This window comes from Microcaecilia unicolor, chromosome 2 (genome assembly GCF_901765095.1).
Source record: "Microcaecilia unicolor chromosome 2, aMicUni1.1, whole genome shotgun sequence".
Taxonomy (NCBI): Eukaryota; Metazoa; Chordata; class Amphibia; order Gymnophiona; family Siphonopidae; genus Microcaecilia; species Microcaecilia unicolor.
Window position 1 is genome coordinate 451243241 of NC_044032.1, and position 16254 is coordinate 451259494.

The 16254-nt window shown below is 43.4% G+C and overlaps 1 protein-coding gene across 1 annotated transcript in view; it reads left to right on the top strand.

Annotated features, from left to right (window-relative positions):
- The window catches only part of LOC115462551 (dynactin subunit 1-like), a 277665-nt gene that overhangs the window by 153524 nt on the left and 107887 nt on the right, over window positions 1-16254 (top strand). The window contains exons 9-11 of the mRNA XM_030192544.1: window positions 477-674; window positions 4827-5031; window positions 7724-7802. Coding sequence (XP_030048404.1) covers window positions 477-674; window positions 4827-5031; window positions 7724-7802 — 482 coding nt within the window. The remainder of the gene's footprint in view (window positions 1-476; window positions 675-4826; window positions 5032-7723; window positions 7803-16254) is intronic.

Genomic DNA, 16254 nt, shown 5'->3' on the forward strand with positions numbered 1-16254 from the left:
CATTTTGATTTTTATTCCATTATGGCTGTAAAATATCCAAGTGTTAGGCATGCCCATATCCTGTCTTTGAAATGCCCCCAACACACCCCCTTGTGATTTGAACGCACTGTAGACAAAATGCATAGATATATGTCTGCAAAACAGGTTTTGAAAATATCGATTTGGACATTTTAAGAAGAAATCCGTCCAAATGGTGCTTTATGACACTTTTTGGTTGTTTTTCTCTTTCAAAAATGAGACCAGTAGTAACCTATGGAACTTTGTAAGACTAAGTGCTTTGAAAATGAGCCCCATAGTATAATAATGATTATTAATGCTAATTTTAAAATGTTCAGGTACTACAATATCTCATTTTGTCATTCCTTCAAAATGTATCTCAAATTGTTTGGATTCCAGTTTTCTCCAGGACTAATATGGCTACTAGAATTCTGTACATCAAATACAATGGGTGCTAACCTGGTCTGTGGTCCCCACAGGAGGAGGAGAGCCTGCGTGTGCAGGTGAAGGACCTGGAGGAGAAGCTAGAGACCTTGAAAATTAAGAGAAATGAAGACAAAGCCAAGCTCAAAGAATTGGAGAAATACAAGATTCAACTGGAGCATCTTCAAGAATGGAAAAGCAAAATTCAGGAGCAACAGGCTGACCTACAACGGCAGCTCAAGGAAGCCAAAAAGGTAAGAGTGTTATTGTATAACCCACCCTACTTTCTTTAGCAAATGAAGCTTGCTTTAAGCTTGAATTCTTCTCTTTCCAACCCTATAGAAGTTGGAATTACAAAAAAGGGGTTGACAATGTCTGTCCATCCAGGGGCAAATTAACTCTTAGAAATATATTGGGCTTATTTCTCTGGAATCCTTGGACTGATCTTTCCAGTTTTTTTTTTCTTCCACCATGCCAAGTTTTATCCCATTCTGTAAAATTTTCAATAGGGAAATGCCTACACCCTCTAAACTACCCCCATAACTGCTCCAACACCCCACAAACAGCTCTGCCCCCAAAACCTATTCTCTGCAACTGCTCCATCGCTCCCTAAACTGCCTCCCTTCCATCCTATCCCTGCTTCTGCCCCACTAACCATACATCTTCTCCACAACTGCTTCACCAAACCACAAATTGTTCCATTGCCCAAAGCTCCTTTGCAACTGCCCTGACACCCCTCAAACTGCCCTACACCCCAATACTATCCTCCACAAATGATCCACCTGTCTCATAGTAGGACCCTGCCATCGCCCTGCTAGCCTCCAAATCTATCCCCACAACCACCCCACCCCTTCCAACTGCCTCCACCCTTATTACTCCTTCTCTTTCTGCCCCACCTTCTCAAACTGCTCCACCCTCCAAACCTACCTCTGCAACGGTCTCACCACCCAAATGTAAACCCCTACAATGATCCCTAATCCCCAAAGCTACTGCTACCCCCTCACAACTACACCTTAAAACTACCTCTGACCCACTCAACTAGCTCCACACAACACATGCACATCACACGTGTGCACACACACACACACATACAGACACAGGGATTACAAATTATTCCATCCCTCTATTGTGCTGTATTTTTATTCACCGTGATGTATATTTTGTTTTCTTTGTTGTTAATTATACTGTGAAAACTACTGATTGGATTGCACAGTTTTCTTATTGGTTGCCACATGTACTGCCAATTTTTTTTAATCTGTTGCCATGGGCAGGACTACATTATGGCATTGATAAACTAAGCACATATCTAGTTTCTAAAGTTTAAGGTCCCTGTGAGATGAGCTCAGGATTCAGGAGGTCAAGATTGACAGTTGTCTGTTTTTTTGTTTGTGGTTTTTTGTTTTGTTTTAAAATTGTGCAGATTTTTATATTAATGTCCAAAGGATGGCTAATATGTCCGGGTATTTTTCTGTGAAAGTGTGTCTTCTCTGCCTGCTTCCACTGTAACCAGCAGCAGAAACCAGGGACAGCAGAACATATTTTTTGATAGAGGGCCAAACAAACTATTCTCTGGCCCCTCAAAGCTCTCTAGTTGCTGATGCTGTGTTGGTCAAAAGATTATTGGCGCCATGGCCCCTGTGGCCCACCCTATTCTGCTGACTATGACAGAGACTGTAGATAGGATCCAGCCAATGGGAAGGTACTGGAAGTAGGGATAATGGAAGACACCTCTGATCACAGAGACTCTAGGTAGGATCCAGTCACAGGAAGGGAGGAGGTGAACTGGGGGAAGATATTGCCCTATACAAGTGAAGTTTTTTGCATATGAAGGAATGAAGCCCCTCCCCTTCAGAAAATGTCACAGTGCATTTCTGTGAGAAAAGCAGTTTCGACAACTGCAATATAAAAACACTTATTCACTGTTAATATAGTGATTCAGGAATTAAACACCATTCAAAAAGCCCTACTCTCTCATCCCCTCTCGCAACCAAAGACACAGGAAAATCAACACAGCTATAAATACACATACAAACACACCCACATTCCCATACATGCAAGCATATTATATTATATTTATAACACTTATACCCCGCGCTTTCCCACTCGCTAGCAGATTCAATGTGGCTTACAAAGTACAACAAGTTTACAACGAAACATAGAATGGATACAGCTGTAATATAATGAATGAAGAGGTTGTCGATTTGATGTGGGTAGGTAAGATAGGCAAGGGGGAGGATGGTAGAGGTGGGGGAGTGGGAAGAAGATGTGTATTGGGATTCGTGAGTTTATAGAGGTAGACCTCAAGTGGGCTACCAATATAGCCATGGCTCTGACATTATGAACCTTGACATGACCCTCCAGAGTCAGTCCAGCCTGGGCATTAAGTAAAGGAGATGCAATCTGCTAGCAAATTAGAAATCATGTGTTTGCCAATGGCACAGACACACAGACATTCATACATACATACATACATACACAAACAGAACAGTCATTAAAACCTCTTTGATGTCTCTCCTTTTAGACAGATAAAGCTTGAGTGTATTATAAAGAAGATTTTCATTGTAGTAGGTCCTAGTCTTTGGAACACCCTTCCCCTATCCATAAGATCACAGGAGTCTCTACCCACATTTAAAACCGATCAGAAAACTTATTTGTTTAAGAAATCTCTCCTATAGGTCTTCACTTATGGGAAAGAAGTTGGAGATGTGAGTACGGTGGGGTGCCCTGGAGGGCATTGTAGCTCTATTATACTGCTCTTTTTTTTTCTCCTTTCCTATCCAAAAGGAATTCTATTTCTTCAAACAATGGCATCACTTGGGGATGGGATGAGTAAAATATTTTTTCACTCAGCGTAGAGTTAAGCTCTAGAACTTGTTGCTGGAGAATGTGATAAAAGAAATTAGTGTAGTTGGGTTCAGAAAAGGTTTGGACAATGGCCTTCCAGTAAAGTCCACAAACTGCTATTAAGACAAACCTAGGGAAAGCCACAGCCTATCTCTGGGATCCTGCCAGGTATTTGTGACCTGGATAGGCCGCTTCCTGGGCTTAATGGACTAAGGTCTGACACACTATGGCAATTCTTATGCCCTTGTGTTCTCATGCACATAAGTACCAAAACATGGAGGTACTGATTTTGCTACTTACACATGTAGATGACGACATTTACACATGTGAGTGCAATATTTTAGAAAGCTACACTTCCATGTGTTGCAAATTTTGAGCCTTGAAAAAAGGGGACATTGTATAACTCCAGGTCCAAACAAGCATTTACTGTATATTTGCACTTGCTGGGAAGCAGATGTAAACACCAATGTCTAGCTTTTCTTAAAGTATACATGCATTCCAACTGTGAAATCAAGAATACACATATAATTTATGTTCCTGCTCAAAGCACACCTATTACACACTCATGACCCAGCCCTGTCCAAGCTTTGCATCTCTCAACTTTTATATGTGTAAAAAGTGTTTTTCTAAAATCATGATTTACAAATGTTGGCCACTTAAACATGTAAATTCCTTCTGTTTATGCCAGAACAGTTCCTCTTGCAGTAGACTCTAAGGGGCCCTTTACTAAAGGGTTGCCACGTGGCAACCCGGAACTACTGTCGGCCCAATGCGGCCACCGGCGATAGTTCCATCTCGAGTGCACACCATTTCCGGCGCTACGGAAAATATTTCCATAATTTCTAGCATGGCTCTAACTGCTTGGGCAGTGTAGGGTAATATTTTGGGGGTAGAGCAGTTTGGGGCACTTGCAGAGGGTAGTTTAAGGGGCTGGGGCATTTTGAGGCTGAGAGATGGGGCTGTTTGGGGGTGGGGGTGTTTTACTTCACAATATGCCTTGCTGCTGGTGAGGGTTTATGTTGCTATTCTGAGATGACACCAAAAATTGGAATTTTTTTTCCATGCTGAGCTCTTTGTGGAAATGGCCTAGTTCTTCAATGCACCCAGGGCCATGGCAGTTTCTATGTATGCAAAATGTTTATATTAATAGCGTGATGGTCCAGAGTACAGAATCAGGGTTCAGTATTTTTTTTATTAGCGTTCCAGGCTATACAATTAAACTGTTAGTTGTTTTTGCTGAGCATAACCAGTGATTGCAAAATATATTTTTTAATATTGTGCTTTCTTTTTTTCTTTCGACAACTGCCTGACTGGTGTTCTGAGTAAAGGGTCCACCCTGCTCCCCATGAAGGCATTGGGCACTTTGGGGAGGGGGCATCCCATCCTTTGCGACAGGTAGCATATTTCAGTAGGGATTCCATCTGCTCAAGGTGCTTTGTTTTTATTTTCCTATTTTTTTCACCATGTGTATGAGCCACCCCCGCCTTAAAAGGTTTCTGTTTGCAATGAGGATGAACTAGGGAAGATAAGGGAACTTACATGTGGTTCATACCTGACTGTAGGAGGCCCAAGAAGCCCTTGAAGCAAAGGAGCATTACATGGAGGAAATGGCTGACACAGCTGATGCCATTGAGATGGCGACTCTAGACAAGGAGATGGCTGAAGAGAGGGCTGAATCCCTCCAGCAGGAAGTCGACTCCCTGAAAGACAAAGTGGACGAGCTCACAATGGACTTGGAAATTGTCAAACATGAAATTGAAGATAAAGGTGAGAAATAACAAGAAAAAAAATCAGTAAAAGCAACTCAGAGCAAATCATTTATATTCATTTAAGAGATGAAAAGTGCAGTTACTCAAGTAATTTTCCCACAATGAAAACTGCCCTCTTCCAGAAGCCAGAAGATAGCGTGATGGGATAAAGTATGCATGGGGAACTTTATTTTGAAACCCCTGCATGTACTTTACAATATGTATGTTTCTTGCTCCTACTGCAAAGCAGGTAATGTACCTGGAGTCAAAAACCTCCTTTGAAATATTTTAATGCTTCAACATGAATTCTCACTCATAGCAATTTACTCTCTGTTCCAGTGTGTATTTTTTTTAAATTATATGTCATATGTTATCGTGCTTGTTGAATATCCTCGTATCTTAAACGTAAAGCAGGAAAACATACAGTAGCTTCAGCCGCAGGATCGATCCCAACGGGGACCTGTTTCACTTCCCAGGCTTCTTCAGAGGAATCCTGCATCCTGCTGACACTTCCAAAACAGTATCCACATTCCTTCTATCTTGAACCTGCTATATTTGTTCCACTATTTGTTGTCTTGGCATATAAGTGCATGTTCACACTAATTAAAAAAAGGAAGAAAGTGGAGTCCAAAATCTATTTAACTAATTCAAACAATCCTCACACTTATCACAATTACAGCCTCAAAACCTGATGAGCATAAGGAGGAAAACACCTCAGTAGACCTGCTTACATAGCTACGGTCTGTAAAGGTACTGTTACTCGATCATCGGCATTAAAAAACCTTCTTAGCTCAATGTACCTCAGTTTAGAGCTCTGCCTTGAGGAAAAGTCCATAATGTGCTATTGAGACAGAATAGGGAAGCCACTGCTTGCCCTGGGATTGGTAGCATAGAATGTTGCCACTATTTGGGTTTCTGCCAGGTACTCTTGACCTGGCTTGACCACTGTTGGACCATTGGTCTGACCCAGTATGGCTATTCTTATATGAGAAGAGTTCCATCCTGCGTATCATTTTGGTCACTCTTCTTTGAACTTTTCTAATTCTGTTATATCCTTTTTGAGGTACGGCGACCAGAATTGAACACAATACTCAAGGTGATGTCACACCATGGAGTGATACAGAGGCATTATAATATTCTTGGTCTTATGTACCATCCCTTTCCTAATAAGTAGTCAAATGCCTTTATCATATCTCCCTTTCCCCCATTTCCTCTAGAGTATATATGGTTAGTTCTTTAACTCTGTTCCCATATGCATTATAATGAAAACCATTGACCATTTTAGTAGTTGTTCTCTTAATCAACTCCATCTGGTTTATAATCTTTTGAAGGTACATTTTCCTGAAGTGTACACAGGACTCTAAGTGAGGTCTCATCAGAGGCGTACACCTTCCTGAACTGTACACAGGACTTAAATGATGTCTTGTCAGAAATATACACCTTCCTGAATTGTACAGGATTCTAAGCAAAGTCTTAACAGAGACATACAACCTCCTGAATGTACAGAGAACTCTAAATCAAGTCTCACCAAAGACCTCGTCAGCCAATGCTTCTATCACTTCTTGTTTTCCTGCTGGGTATTCTTCTCCCTATGCAAATAGCATTCGTTTAGCTTTTGATAATCTCTTGACAATGGAAACATTCTTAACAGGGGTCCCACAGTTCCTAGAAAGCGCTCACAGACTCAAAACACAAACCACCAGGATTCATAGTCCAAGACATCAGAGCTAATAAACTAATGTGTTTATTATCACAGAAATAGAACAGTGGACGATATAAAACAAGTGGAAAAACAACAAGCAATAACAGGGAACTGAATAAGGATCAATATTAAAACTATCTACACACTTTTCACTTCCTGGGAAGCACCTGGGGAGTTTCAGGAAAATACTACTTACAGTTCTTGAACAGGGCCTCAGGGCAGAGATGTTTACCCTCTGCACTCTCTATGTGAGACTGGGGAAACTCCAGTATCTCCTGGCTGGATATGAACTCCAGGGCCAATCAGATCCCAGAGAACCAACTTTGAAAGTATCTGGCCAATGGCACTGCAGGTTGCCTTTCCACAGGGCCAAACTGAAAAGAAAACAGCTTTCTTTGCAAAAGCTTTTAAAACACAGAACAAACACCACCTGCTAGCCAAACAAGAGAAATACACAGCATGAAAATATTACAATTCACAGGCTTGAAAACCCCTGTTTCACCACACCAGGATTTCCTGCTTTTAAACAACGCTGCAGCCAAGATGTCCCAATCAACATCTAGCAGATTAAAACCATCTAGCAAGTAGTATCTTTCCTTTCTTAGAAACTTTGTGATAATCTTCAATTAAATCTCTATCCATTTCTTCTGCCTGTGAAAGAGTATGCACATCACACCAAAATAATTAGATTTTCCATTGCCTTTTTCTAGCTTAACTCAGTTTGCTGCCGCCTTATTTCAAAAGCCTGTCAATTAATTACTTAAATATTATACATAATGCCACTTTTCCTCCCTTTCTTCCTACTTTGTCTTTTCTTTATAGGTTATGTCCTGGTGCAACCATATCCCAGTCATAATTCTCTATGTACCACTTCTCCATGACCACCACTGAATCCAGTTTAGCTTCTAGATTGTTTCGTTCACTGATGACATGACTTCTTTTTGTTGTTTGCTAATTATTATATGTGTACTGAATAACAAATGATCATTCCTATCACTGATTTCTTTAGGCTCAGATGGAGCAGCATCCAATTACCAGGTCAAACAGCTTGAAGAGCAAAACGCCAGGCTGAAGGAAGCCCTTGTCAGGTAGGTTTGTCCCCTGCTTCTCTTCTCCATATCGATTGATACATTTTTCTAAATTGAATTTGATCATTCTTTTGGACATGTTTAACAAGTGTTTGCTGGAATTTCTTCAGATCTTTGCAGAAGCTTTTCCATTCGTGCCTAAGGTATATTATTATCGTCCTTTTTAAAAAAGGGAAAGGGCAGTACAGTTGCCTCAAGTGCATGAATCCTCTGATATGTTGGAAAGTTCTGGAGAGGAAAGGCCTGCCTGTGCTATGCTTAGTGTAGTATGTTCAACCATTGTTGCCTGGAAATTTTAATTTTCTAATTGAGTTGATTCCAGTCTGTTTTCCACTTTACTTCTATTGATTTCTAAGTTCTCTTCCAGATTATCCTTTCAATTTTTGTCTCTTCTATCTTCTTCCCTTCCTTCTCTACATCTTTCTGACACAATCTTCCCTTTAATCTGTTTTTTCCACTTCTCTTTTCGCTTTCTTTCAACTCAGTTATGTTTTATTCTTTTACCCTTCAACATTCAGTCTCCCACTCTCACTCCCTTTCCAGCCCTCCTACTATCCCTTGTCTCTCTACTTTCTCAGATTTCTTTTCTCCTTATGTCTTTCACACATTCCCTAATTCACTGTATCTATCATCTGTACTCCCCCCCCCCCCCCCAAAGCCTCATCTACCTTCCTCTGCCCCACTTCGAAGCTCGGGTTTGGTTGGAACACAGATGACTTTCTGTGAACTCACTGTATCTATTTACAGTTAACTACTGTTTACAATGTTGTGTTCTTTTTCTTTCTTCTCTTCTCTGTAATATTTTTCTAGCACAACTACTGACTGTAATACAGTCTCAGGGCTTGACCTCATTTGTATATGCAGACGATATTCAGATAGTTACTGCCCTTGATCCCACTAATATTTCTGCAGTTCGAGCTCTTAATGACAAACTTAATCTCATTTCATCATAGTTAACTGCCAATAAAATGACCCTGAATCCTCAGAAAAGTAAAGCTTTTCTGATTTTGCATCATGGCTTTCAAAACTTATGCTTACCACTTCTCATTCAGGGTATATTTATACCCATTGTTCCTACGTTAAAAATACTAGGTGTTGTTTTAGAGGATCATCTTAATTTTCAGGCACAAATCACATCTGTTCTATAAATTCCGTCAAATTAGATCCGTGAGACATTTTTTTTTCTGGCAGCACTGGAAACACTTATCCATGCTTTTGTAATTAGCAATCTGGATTACTGTAATGCACTTTATCGGGGATTAAGGACTATGGATATTCACCATCTTCAAATCATTCAAAACGTGCTATCAAACTTATCAGATGTGTGCAGAAATATGATCATATAACCCCGTCGTTGCGTGAGGCAAACTGGCTGCCGTTCACGTTTTGGTTTTTCTATAAAATTCTGCTTTTGGTCCATAAGATCTTGTGCATTAATCTTCCCCTTTTTTTAACCCAGTTGCTGCAATATTTTTCCCTTTTATCCAGTCATTAAAACCTCCTTGATGTCCCTACTTTTAGAAAGATAAAGCTTGTTTGTATTGTGAAGAAGATTTTCAGTGTAGTGGGTCCTAGTGGTGGCGAGCTGAGGGCGGGGCGGCCCGCCCCGGGTGCAAGCTGCAGGAGGGGTGCAGCAAGCAGCCGCGTGGCTGTCAGCTCTTCTGGTTCCCTGCGCCCTCTGCTGTTACTTCCTGTTCCGGGACAGAGGGAGCAGGGAACCAGCGGAATCGATAGCGGAACTGATAGCCTTGCAGCTGCTCCCAGCACCTCAGCAGATAAGAAGGGGAAAGGGAAATGGGACTTGATATACCACCTTTCTGAGGTTTTTGCAACTACATTCAAAGCGGTTTACATATATTCAGGTACTTATTTTGTACCAGGGGCACTGGAGGGTTAAGTGACTTGCCCAGAGTCACAAGGAGCTGCAGTGGGAATTGAACTCAGTTCCCCAGGATCAAATCCACTGCACTAACCACTAGGCTACTCCTCCACCCTGGGGGGGGGGGGGGCTTAGAGGTGATGCACCGGGGGGGGGGGGTATGTCGTGCTGCACCTGGGGGGGATGGACGGTGCTGTACCCGGGGGGGGGGGGGGGGTGGGTGTGCAGCAGCTATCTGCCCCAGGTGGCAGCCACTGGGTCGTAGTCTTTGGAACACCCTTCCCCTATCCATAAGATCACAGGAGTCTCTACCCATATTTAAAACCGATCTGAAAACTTATTTGTTTAAGGAATCTCTCCTATAGTGTTGCAGGAATTGATGCATGAATTACCCCTATTGTTAGCAGAATCTGTGGTACTTCAGGAGTCAAACAGCACACACCAGAATGAGAGAGAAATCTTCTTTATTTGCCAGCAAACATAGTAGGACATCAGCATTAAGTCTCTTCTTCTCTTTCTCAGCTCTCTTTGTCTTTGTGGCTTCTGTCTCAGCTTCTTCTCTTCTGCTGTCTGTCTTCCTTCAGCTCTCTTTCTTCTGTCTGTTCCTTCTGACGTAAGCTGCTTCTGCTCCCTCTTAAATACAGTGCTATCCCCCTCTCTAGCCCCCCTTACTTTCCAGATGGTAAAGAATAGATTGGTTACCTTGCCTCAGCCAATCATTACTTTAAAAATATCAGTTACATAGGTTTGATATTTCTCAAACTGACCTATGACCTGGGGCCCCTCAAACCAGACAATATGGCACCAGTCTCTTACATTTTCATTATGATTAATTTCTCATATTCCTAGTCAACTCCATACTAACTGCTAACTGAACTCTGGCATTCATTAAGGGGTCAAGGGCCAGTCTTACTTAATAGCATCCAGCTATAGTTGGTTATTTCTTTCAAAACCATTCCTATACTTAGCTAATCAATCAAGGAGAAGAGAGCTGACTTCTCTGACCTCTTTCACTTATTAGCTTCATACATTGAACCAGCCAGAACTATGGCTAAGTCAAACCATATGCTGATCTCTTCAACTACAGTTTTGCTTAGAAAGCAACACTGAGTTGAACAGACATTCTACACAGAAACAAAACTTATTAATTACACAGAAAAACATATTCTAAAATACACAGAATCAATATTCCTTATAACAAATCTACATATCAAGAACTTCTAAAATCTAACTCATTTATATCTAGAATTATTTAACCAGCTTTAAACTACTTTTAAACTACAGCATGTCTGGCTCATGCTTTGTTCATTCATAATAGTATACAGATGTGCTAGCTAGCATTGGCAATCCATCACTCACAAGGGGTCTTTCTGACCTTTCTAACCTTTAGCTAGATTTCTAAATAATCTAAACCAGATGACATTCCTCCATCACTTGCAGAACTGAAAAAGTTGAATTCAAGCACCAAGCTTTTAAACCCCAATTAATATGGCTTCTTATATATGTATGATTATGCCCACTGCCTCATTCCCCCCTTTGAGACTAAAATCAGCTTATGCAGAGATAAGTCTCACAACTCAAACTCTGGAGATTATAGTGATCCTAACTAGGAATAGACTTATGAATCACCATTACCCTACTTGTTAAGGTTCGACGGCATACTGCCGAAGCACATGAGGCCAGGAAACAAAACAACAACCCTGCTAAAACTAAGACTATTAGGGAAATGAACAAAGGACGTATCCAGGAGGTCAATGACCACCACCAGGAGGTAAGGTCTAATCCTCCTTGGTAATCCTCCACATTAAGGCTGGCCAACTGTAGGACTTTATCCATAGCATGCCTAACTACATGCGTCCTATTTATGACAATAGTACAGCACTCTGAAGAATTTAGCACTGTGCAGAGGCCACCCTGGGCTGCAAAGAGATAGTCAAGGCCCATACGGTTATACCGAGAAACTATACTTAATTCATTAATTTGATCCTGCAATGCATTGACTACCACGTTCAGCTCATGAACTAAAACATGGAGTAGGGACTGAAGTCTCCGGGTAGCCATGCCTAGTTCAGTAATACCCGCTACCGGGCCCCCAATTGGAATCCAGGCCGTGGCAGAAAGGGCTACAAGTCTCTTTTTAGTCAGAGGATAAGTAGAGTTAATATACTGGAGGGCTAATTCAATCGCCTCATCCTCTGTGGCAACGGAGGAAGGTAAGGACAAGGCCTCTCGCTTAGAGCGGTGCGGGGATGGTGGCCTGAGGAGAGGAATAACTTTAGGAAAATAATTCAAGGTTACCAATACACAAAACTCATACGTGGGGGGAAGAATCATGTGGAGGACATTATCACAGAGCCAGTAATGACCAAGGAGAGGGCGAGGAAAGTTCCCAATAAATGTTGGCACAGGATGGACATTAGGATGCCCATAATGCGAGCCCCTATCCCAGGGGGAACTAAGAAGAAATGGAGACTTTGTACACCATAGGTGCCAATCCCCGATTGTGACAGGCTGCTCATATGGTGCAAACCCTTCATACCCCGGGGACTTATGAAAGTAGAAAATAGGCCGGGACACTATAGTCTTCTCAGTAGTAAGGTTAGGAGCCAGATAATCACCTTGGTCATAATCTGCAGGTATGGTAGTAGGGCACATAGGAGTACCTGGAGAGACTACCCACACAGATTCCCCTTTCTCTGGGAGAACATTAGTATAGTTACAGGGAATGGGAAGAACAGTTGAGATGTTTCTTGTTAAACAAAACACTCCAGAAGCTGGATAGGGAGACGTAAAGACTGGCCTTAGAGAAGATTCAGAGGGGGAAGTAGCATTATAAAAGGACCACCAAGTATAATCCTGGCTTCAAGGGCCTGAACTCGAAAAGTAGGGAGGTATAAGAGCTGGGAGCTGCACAGGGACAGGTACAGCTGGGACATCTGTAGTATAAGGAGAAAATCGGGAACACACAATACAAGGGGAAGTAATCTTTGCCTGGCTAATTAGTTCCTGGACAGAGTGTAACCAAAGGTTAGAGCGAGTTGGGGTACTAGGAAAAAGGAGGCAAGGAGTAGAAAACAACAAAAGCATCCAAACTACTAACATTTTCTTTCTTCCTAATCTAAAACAAATACAGCAAACTAATTAAGCAATAATATTTCAACAATCTGTGCTAATCACAGATTACTCTAATATAATGTTCTCAGTCTTTGAGTTCTTATACCAGTTGGGATAGACCCTCAACTGACAAGGATCAAGCTCTCAAATTCCAAGAAAGCCAGAATCAGGGCAAGAAAGAGTCTCAGTGTGAAGCCGAAGTTCAGCAGCTCCTGCAGTATGCAGTTGACCCTTCTTTTCAGCTAGTAGATTCTTTGGTTCGGGTCAAGCGCAACTTTAATGGCTCCGCTGGATCACTTTCTGCTCTCCACTGTTTAGGCTCCGTCTGATCCGTGCTGGGCTCAGTCTGATCAGCAGACTTAATTCGAGACCAATGGACCCATGGAGTTATCCCTGCGACTTTCACAGCTGTAGGGGTAGAAAGCAAAACAGTAAAAGGTCCTTTCCATCGGGGCCCCAAAGGCTGGAGCCTCCAGTCTTTCACCCAAACTATATCCCCTGGCAGGAAGGAATGTACCTGAGCCTGGAAGGGGACAGGGTTTATTTCTCTCACATAAGACTGAAGCTCAGAAATTATCTTGCCCAAGAGGGCTACCTGCTCCTGCACCTGGGCAGACCCTAAAATCCCTATGTCTCCCTTAATTCCCTGCAAAATGGCTGGGGGCTTCCCATACACAATTTCAAAGGGAGAGAGGGCTGTTCCTTTAGTTGGGGTGCATCGGAGGCGGAAGAGGGCTAGTGGCAGTGCCTGTGGCCATTTCAGTTGGGTTTCCTGACAAATCTTTGCTAGGCTATTTTTCAAGGTTCTGTTTGCCCGCTCAACCTGCCCTGAACTCTGGGGACGGTAGGCACAATGCAATTTCCAGGTAATGCGCAATGCGCGGGACAGGGCCTGAAGTGTAGCTTCAACAAAGGCGGGACCATTATCTGAACCTATGGCAAGGGGCAGTCCATACCTGGGGATGACATCCCTAAGGAGGGCTCGAGCTACTTCTGTGGCTTTCTCAGTGACTGTAGGATATGCTTCCACCCACCCAGAAAAGGTACAGACCATGACCAAGAGGTATCGGAGCCTACCGCTCCTGGGCATTTCTGTGAAGTCTATAACTAGGGACTCAAAGGGTGTTAGTCCTCTAGACTGAACTCCTGGTGGAATACGGGGTCCCTGACGAGCATTATTCTGGGCACAGAGAGTACATCGGGCAGAGGCAGTGGCAACCAGACTATCCAATCCTTCCAGCACCACTACTCGACTGAGTAGGCGGGCTAGTGCTGTTTTCCCTAAGTGTGACAGATCATGAGCTTGAGACACTACAGGCCAAGCTAGGTGGCGTGGCACCAGAACTCTGGTATCAGGGAGATGTAACCAGCCATCAGGTCTCCTTACTGCACCTTCCTCTTGAGCCCATTTCTCTTCCATCTGGGTGTACATAGGCGTCCATTCTTGCAGTCGAATTTGGAACAGGGGGGTCACAGTACTTGCTAAGGTTCCTCGAGCAGCTTCCTTGGCCACCCGATCAGCATGGCGATTCCCTCGGGCCACTGGAGTATCTATCCTTTGATGTCCCCTGCAGTGAATGACAGCTACCTTCTTAGGGGCCCAAACAGCCTCTAGCAGCTGAAGTATTTCAGGTCCATACTTAACAGGTTGGCCTGCAGCATTTATGAGTCCCTTTTCCTTATACAAAGCTCCATGAGCATGTAGAGTTGTGAAGGCATACTTGGAATCAGTATAAATGTTGGTTACCAGTCCTGCTGCTAGCTCCAGAGCTCGTATGAGGGCCACAAGTTCTGCTTTCTGGGCTGAAGTTCCTTGGGGCAGGGCTCTTGCTTCTATCACCTTGTCCTCTGTCACCACAGCATAGCCTGCCAATCGCTTGGAGTTCTCCACGTAACTGCTTCCATCTGTGAAATAAATTACATCTGGGTCCCTCCAAGGAACATCTTTAAGATCTGGTCGACTGGAGTACACTTCATCCATGGTTTGGATACAGTCATGATCCGGTGGTCCCTCAGATGCTGGCAAAAGAGTAGCAGGATTGAATGTAGCCACTGTTTCCAGGTGTATCCGTGGATTCTCACACAAGCTAGCTTGGTACTTAACCATGCGGTTATTTGTAAACCAGTGGTTGCCCTTATACTCCATGAGGGTAAGAACTGCGTGGGGGACTTTAACAACCAGTTCTTGCCCCAAGGTCAGCTTATCAGCTTCCTGGACCAGTAAGGCTGTTGCTGCAATAGCCCTCTTGCAGGCTGGCCATCCTTTAGCCACTCCATCCAGCTGTTTAGACAGGTATGCAACAGGCCTCTGCCAGGATCCCATCATCTGGGTCAGCACACCCAGAGCAACCCCCTGTCGCTCATGGACATACAGTGAAAAAGGTTTCTCCACATCAGGAAGGCCTAACGCAGGGGCTTGGAGTAGGGCTTTCTTTATGGCAATGAAGGATTGTTGAGCAGTAGGTCCCCATTCAAATGGTTCCTTTTCACCCCCCTTTGTGGCCTGGTAAAGGGGTTTCGCCATCAATGCAAAATTTGGAATCCAAATTCTGCAGAATCCGGCTGCTCCCAGAAATTCCCTAACTTCCCTTCTGGACTTGGGTTGTGGAATTGCAGCAACTGCTTGCTTCCTACTGACATCCAGTCTCCGACTTCCCTGGGAAATGCAAAAGCCCAGATACTTCACTTCTGACTGACAAAGTTGGGCCTTTGAGCGTGAGACCTTATAGCCTGCATCCAAGAGTAGCTCCAGCAATTCTCTGGTAGCCTCAAAACACTCTTCCTGGGTCACTGCTGCAATCAGGAGGTCATCTACATACTGGAGTAAAACTCGCCTGGAAGGCTCAGATTTAAAAGTCTTAAGGTCTTGCCCTAGGGCTGTCCCAAAAATGGTGGGGGAGTTCTTGAACCCCTGTGGCAGGCGGGTCCATGTATACTGAAGCTTCCTTCCTGTTACTGGGTTTTCCCATTGAAAGGCAAAAAGCAGTTGACTGGCGGGGGCCACCCGAATACAAAAGAAGGCATCTTTTAAATCTAGTGTCGTGAAATGGGTAGCTCCAGAAGGTATCAATCCCAGCAGGACATATGGATTAGGCACTACAGGGTGTAATGAGATAGTGGATTTGTTGACCACTCGTAAGTCTTGGACTGGCCGGTAGTCCTCAGTCCCTGGCTTCTGAACTGGCAATAGTGGCGTATTCCATGGAGACTGGCAAGGACGAATAATTCCATGGGATAACAGACGATTCAGATGTGCTTGAATCCCTTCCAGAGCCTTTCGGGGAATTGGGTATTGGCGAAGATGGATTGGCCGGGCACTTGGAAGTAAATCTACATGAACAGGGGGAATATTTCGGGCCAACCCTGGGGGATTATCTTCTGCCCATACCCCACTGACCTGAAAGCTGTCTGCCAGGGGTAGGTCAACTTGGCCATGCGACTGATGCAGCCGCCATTCTT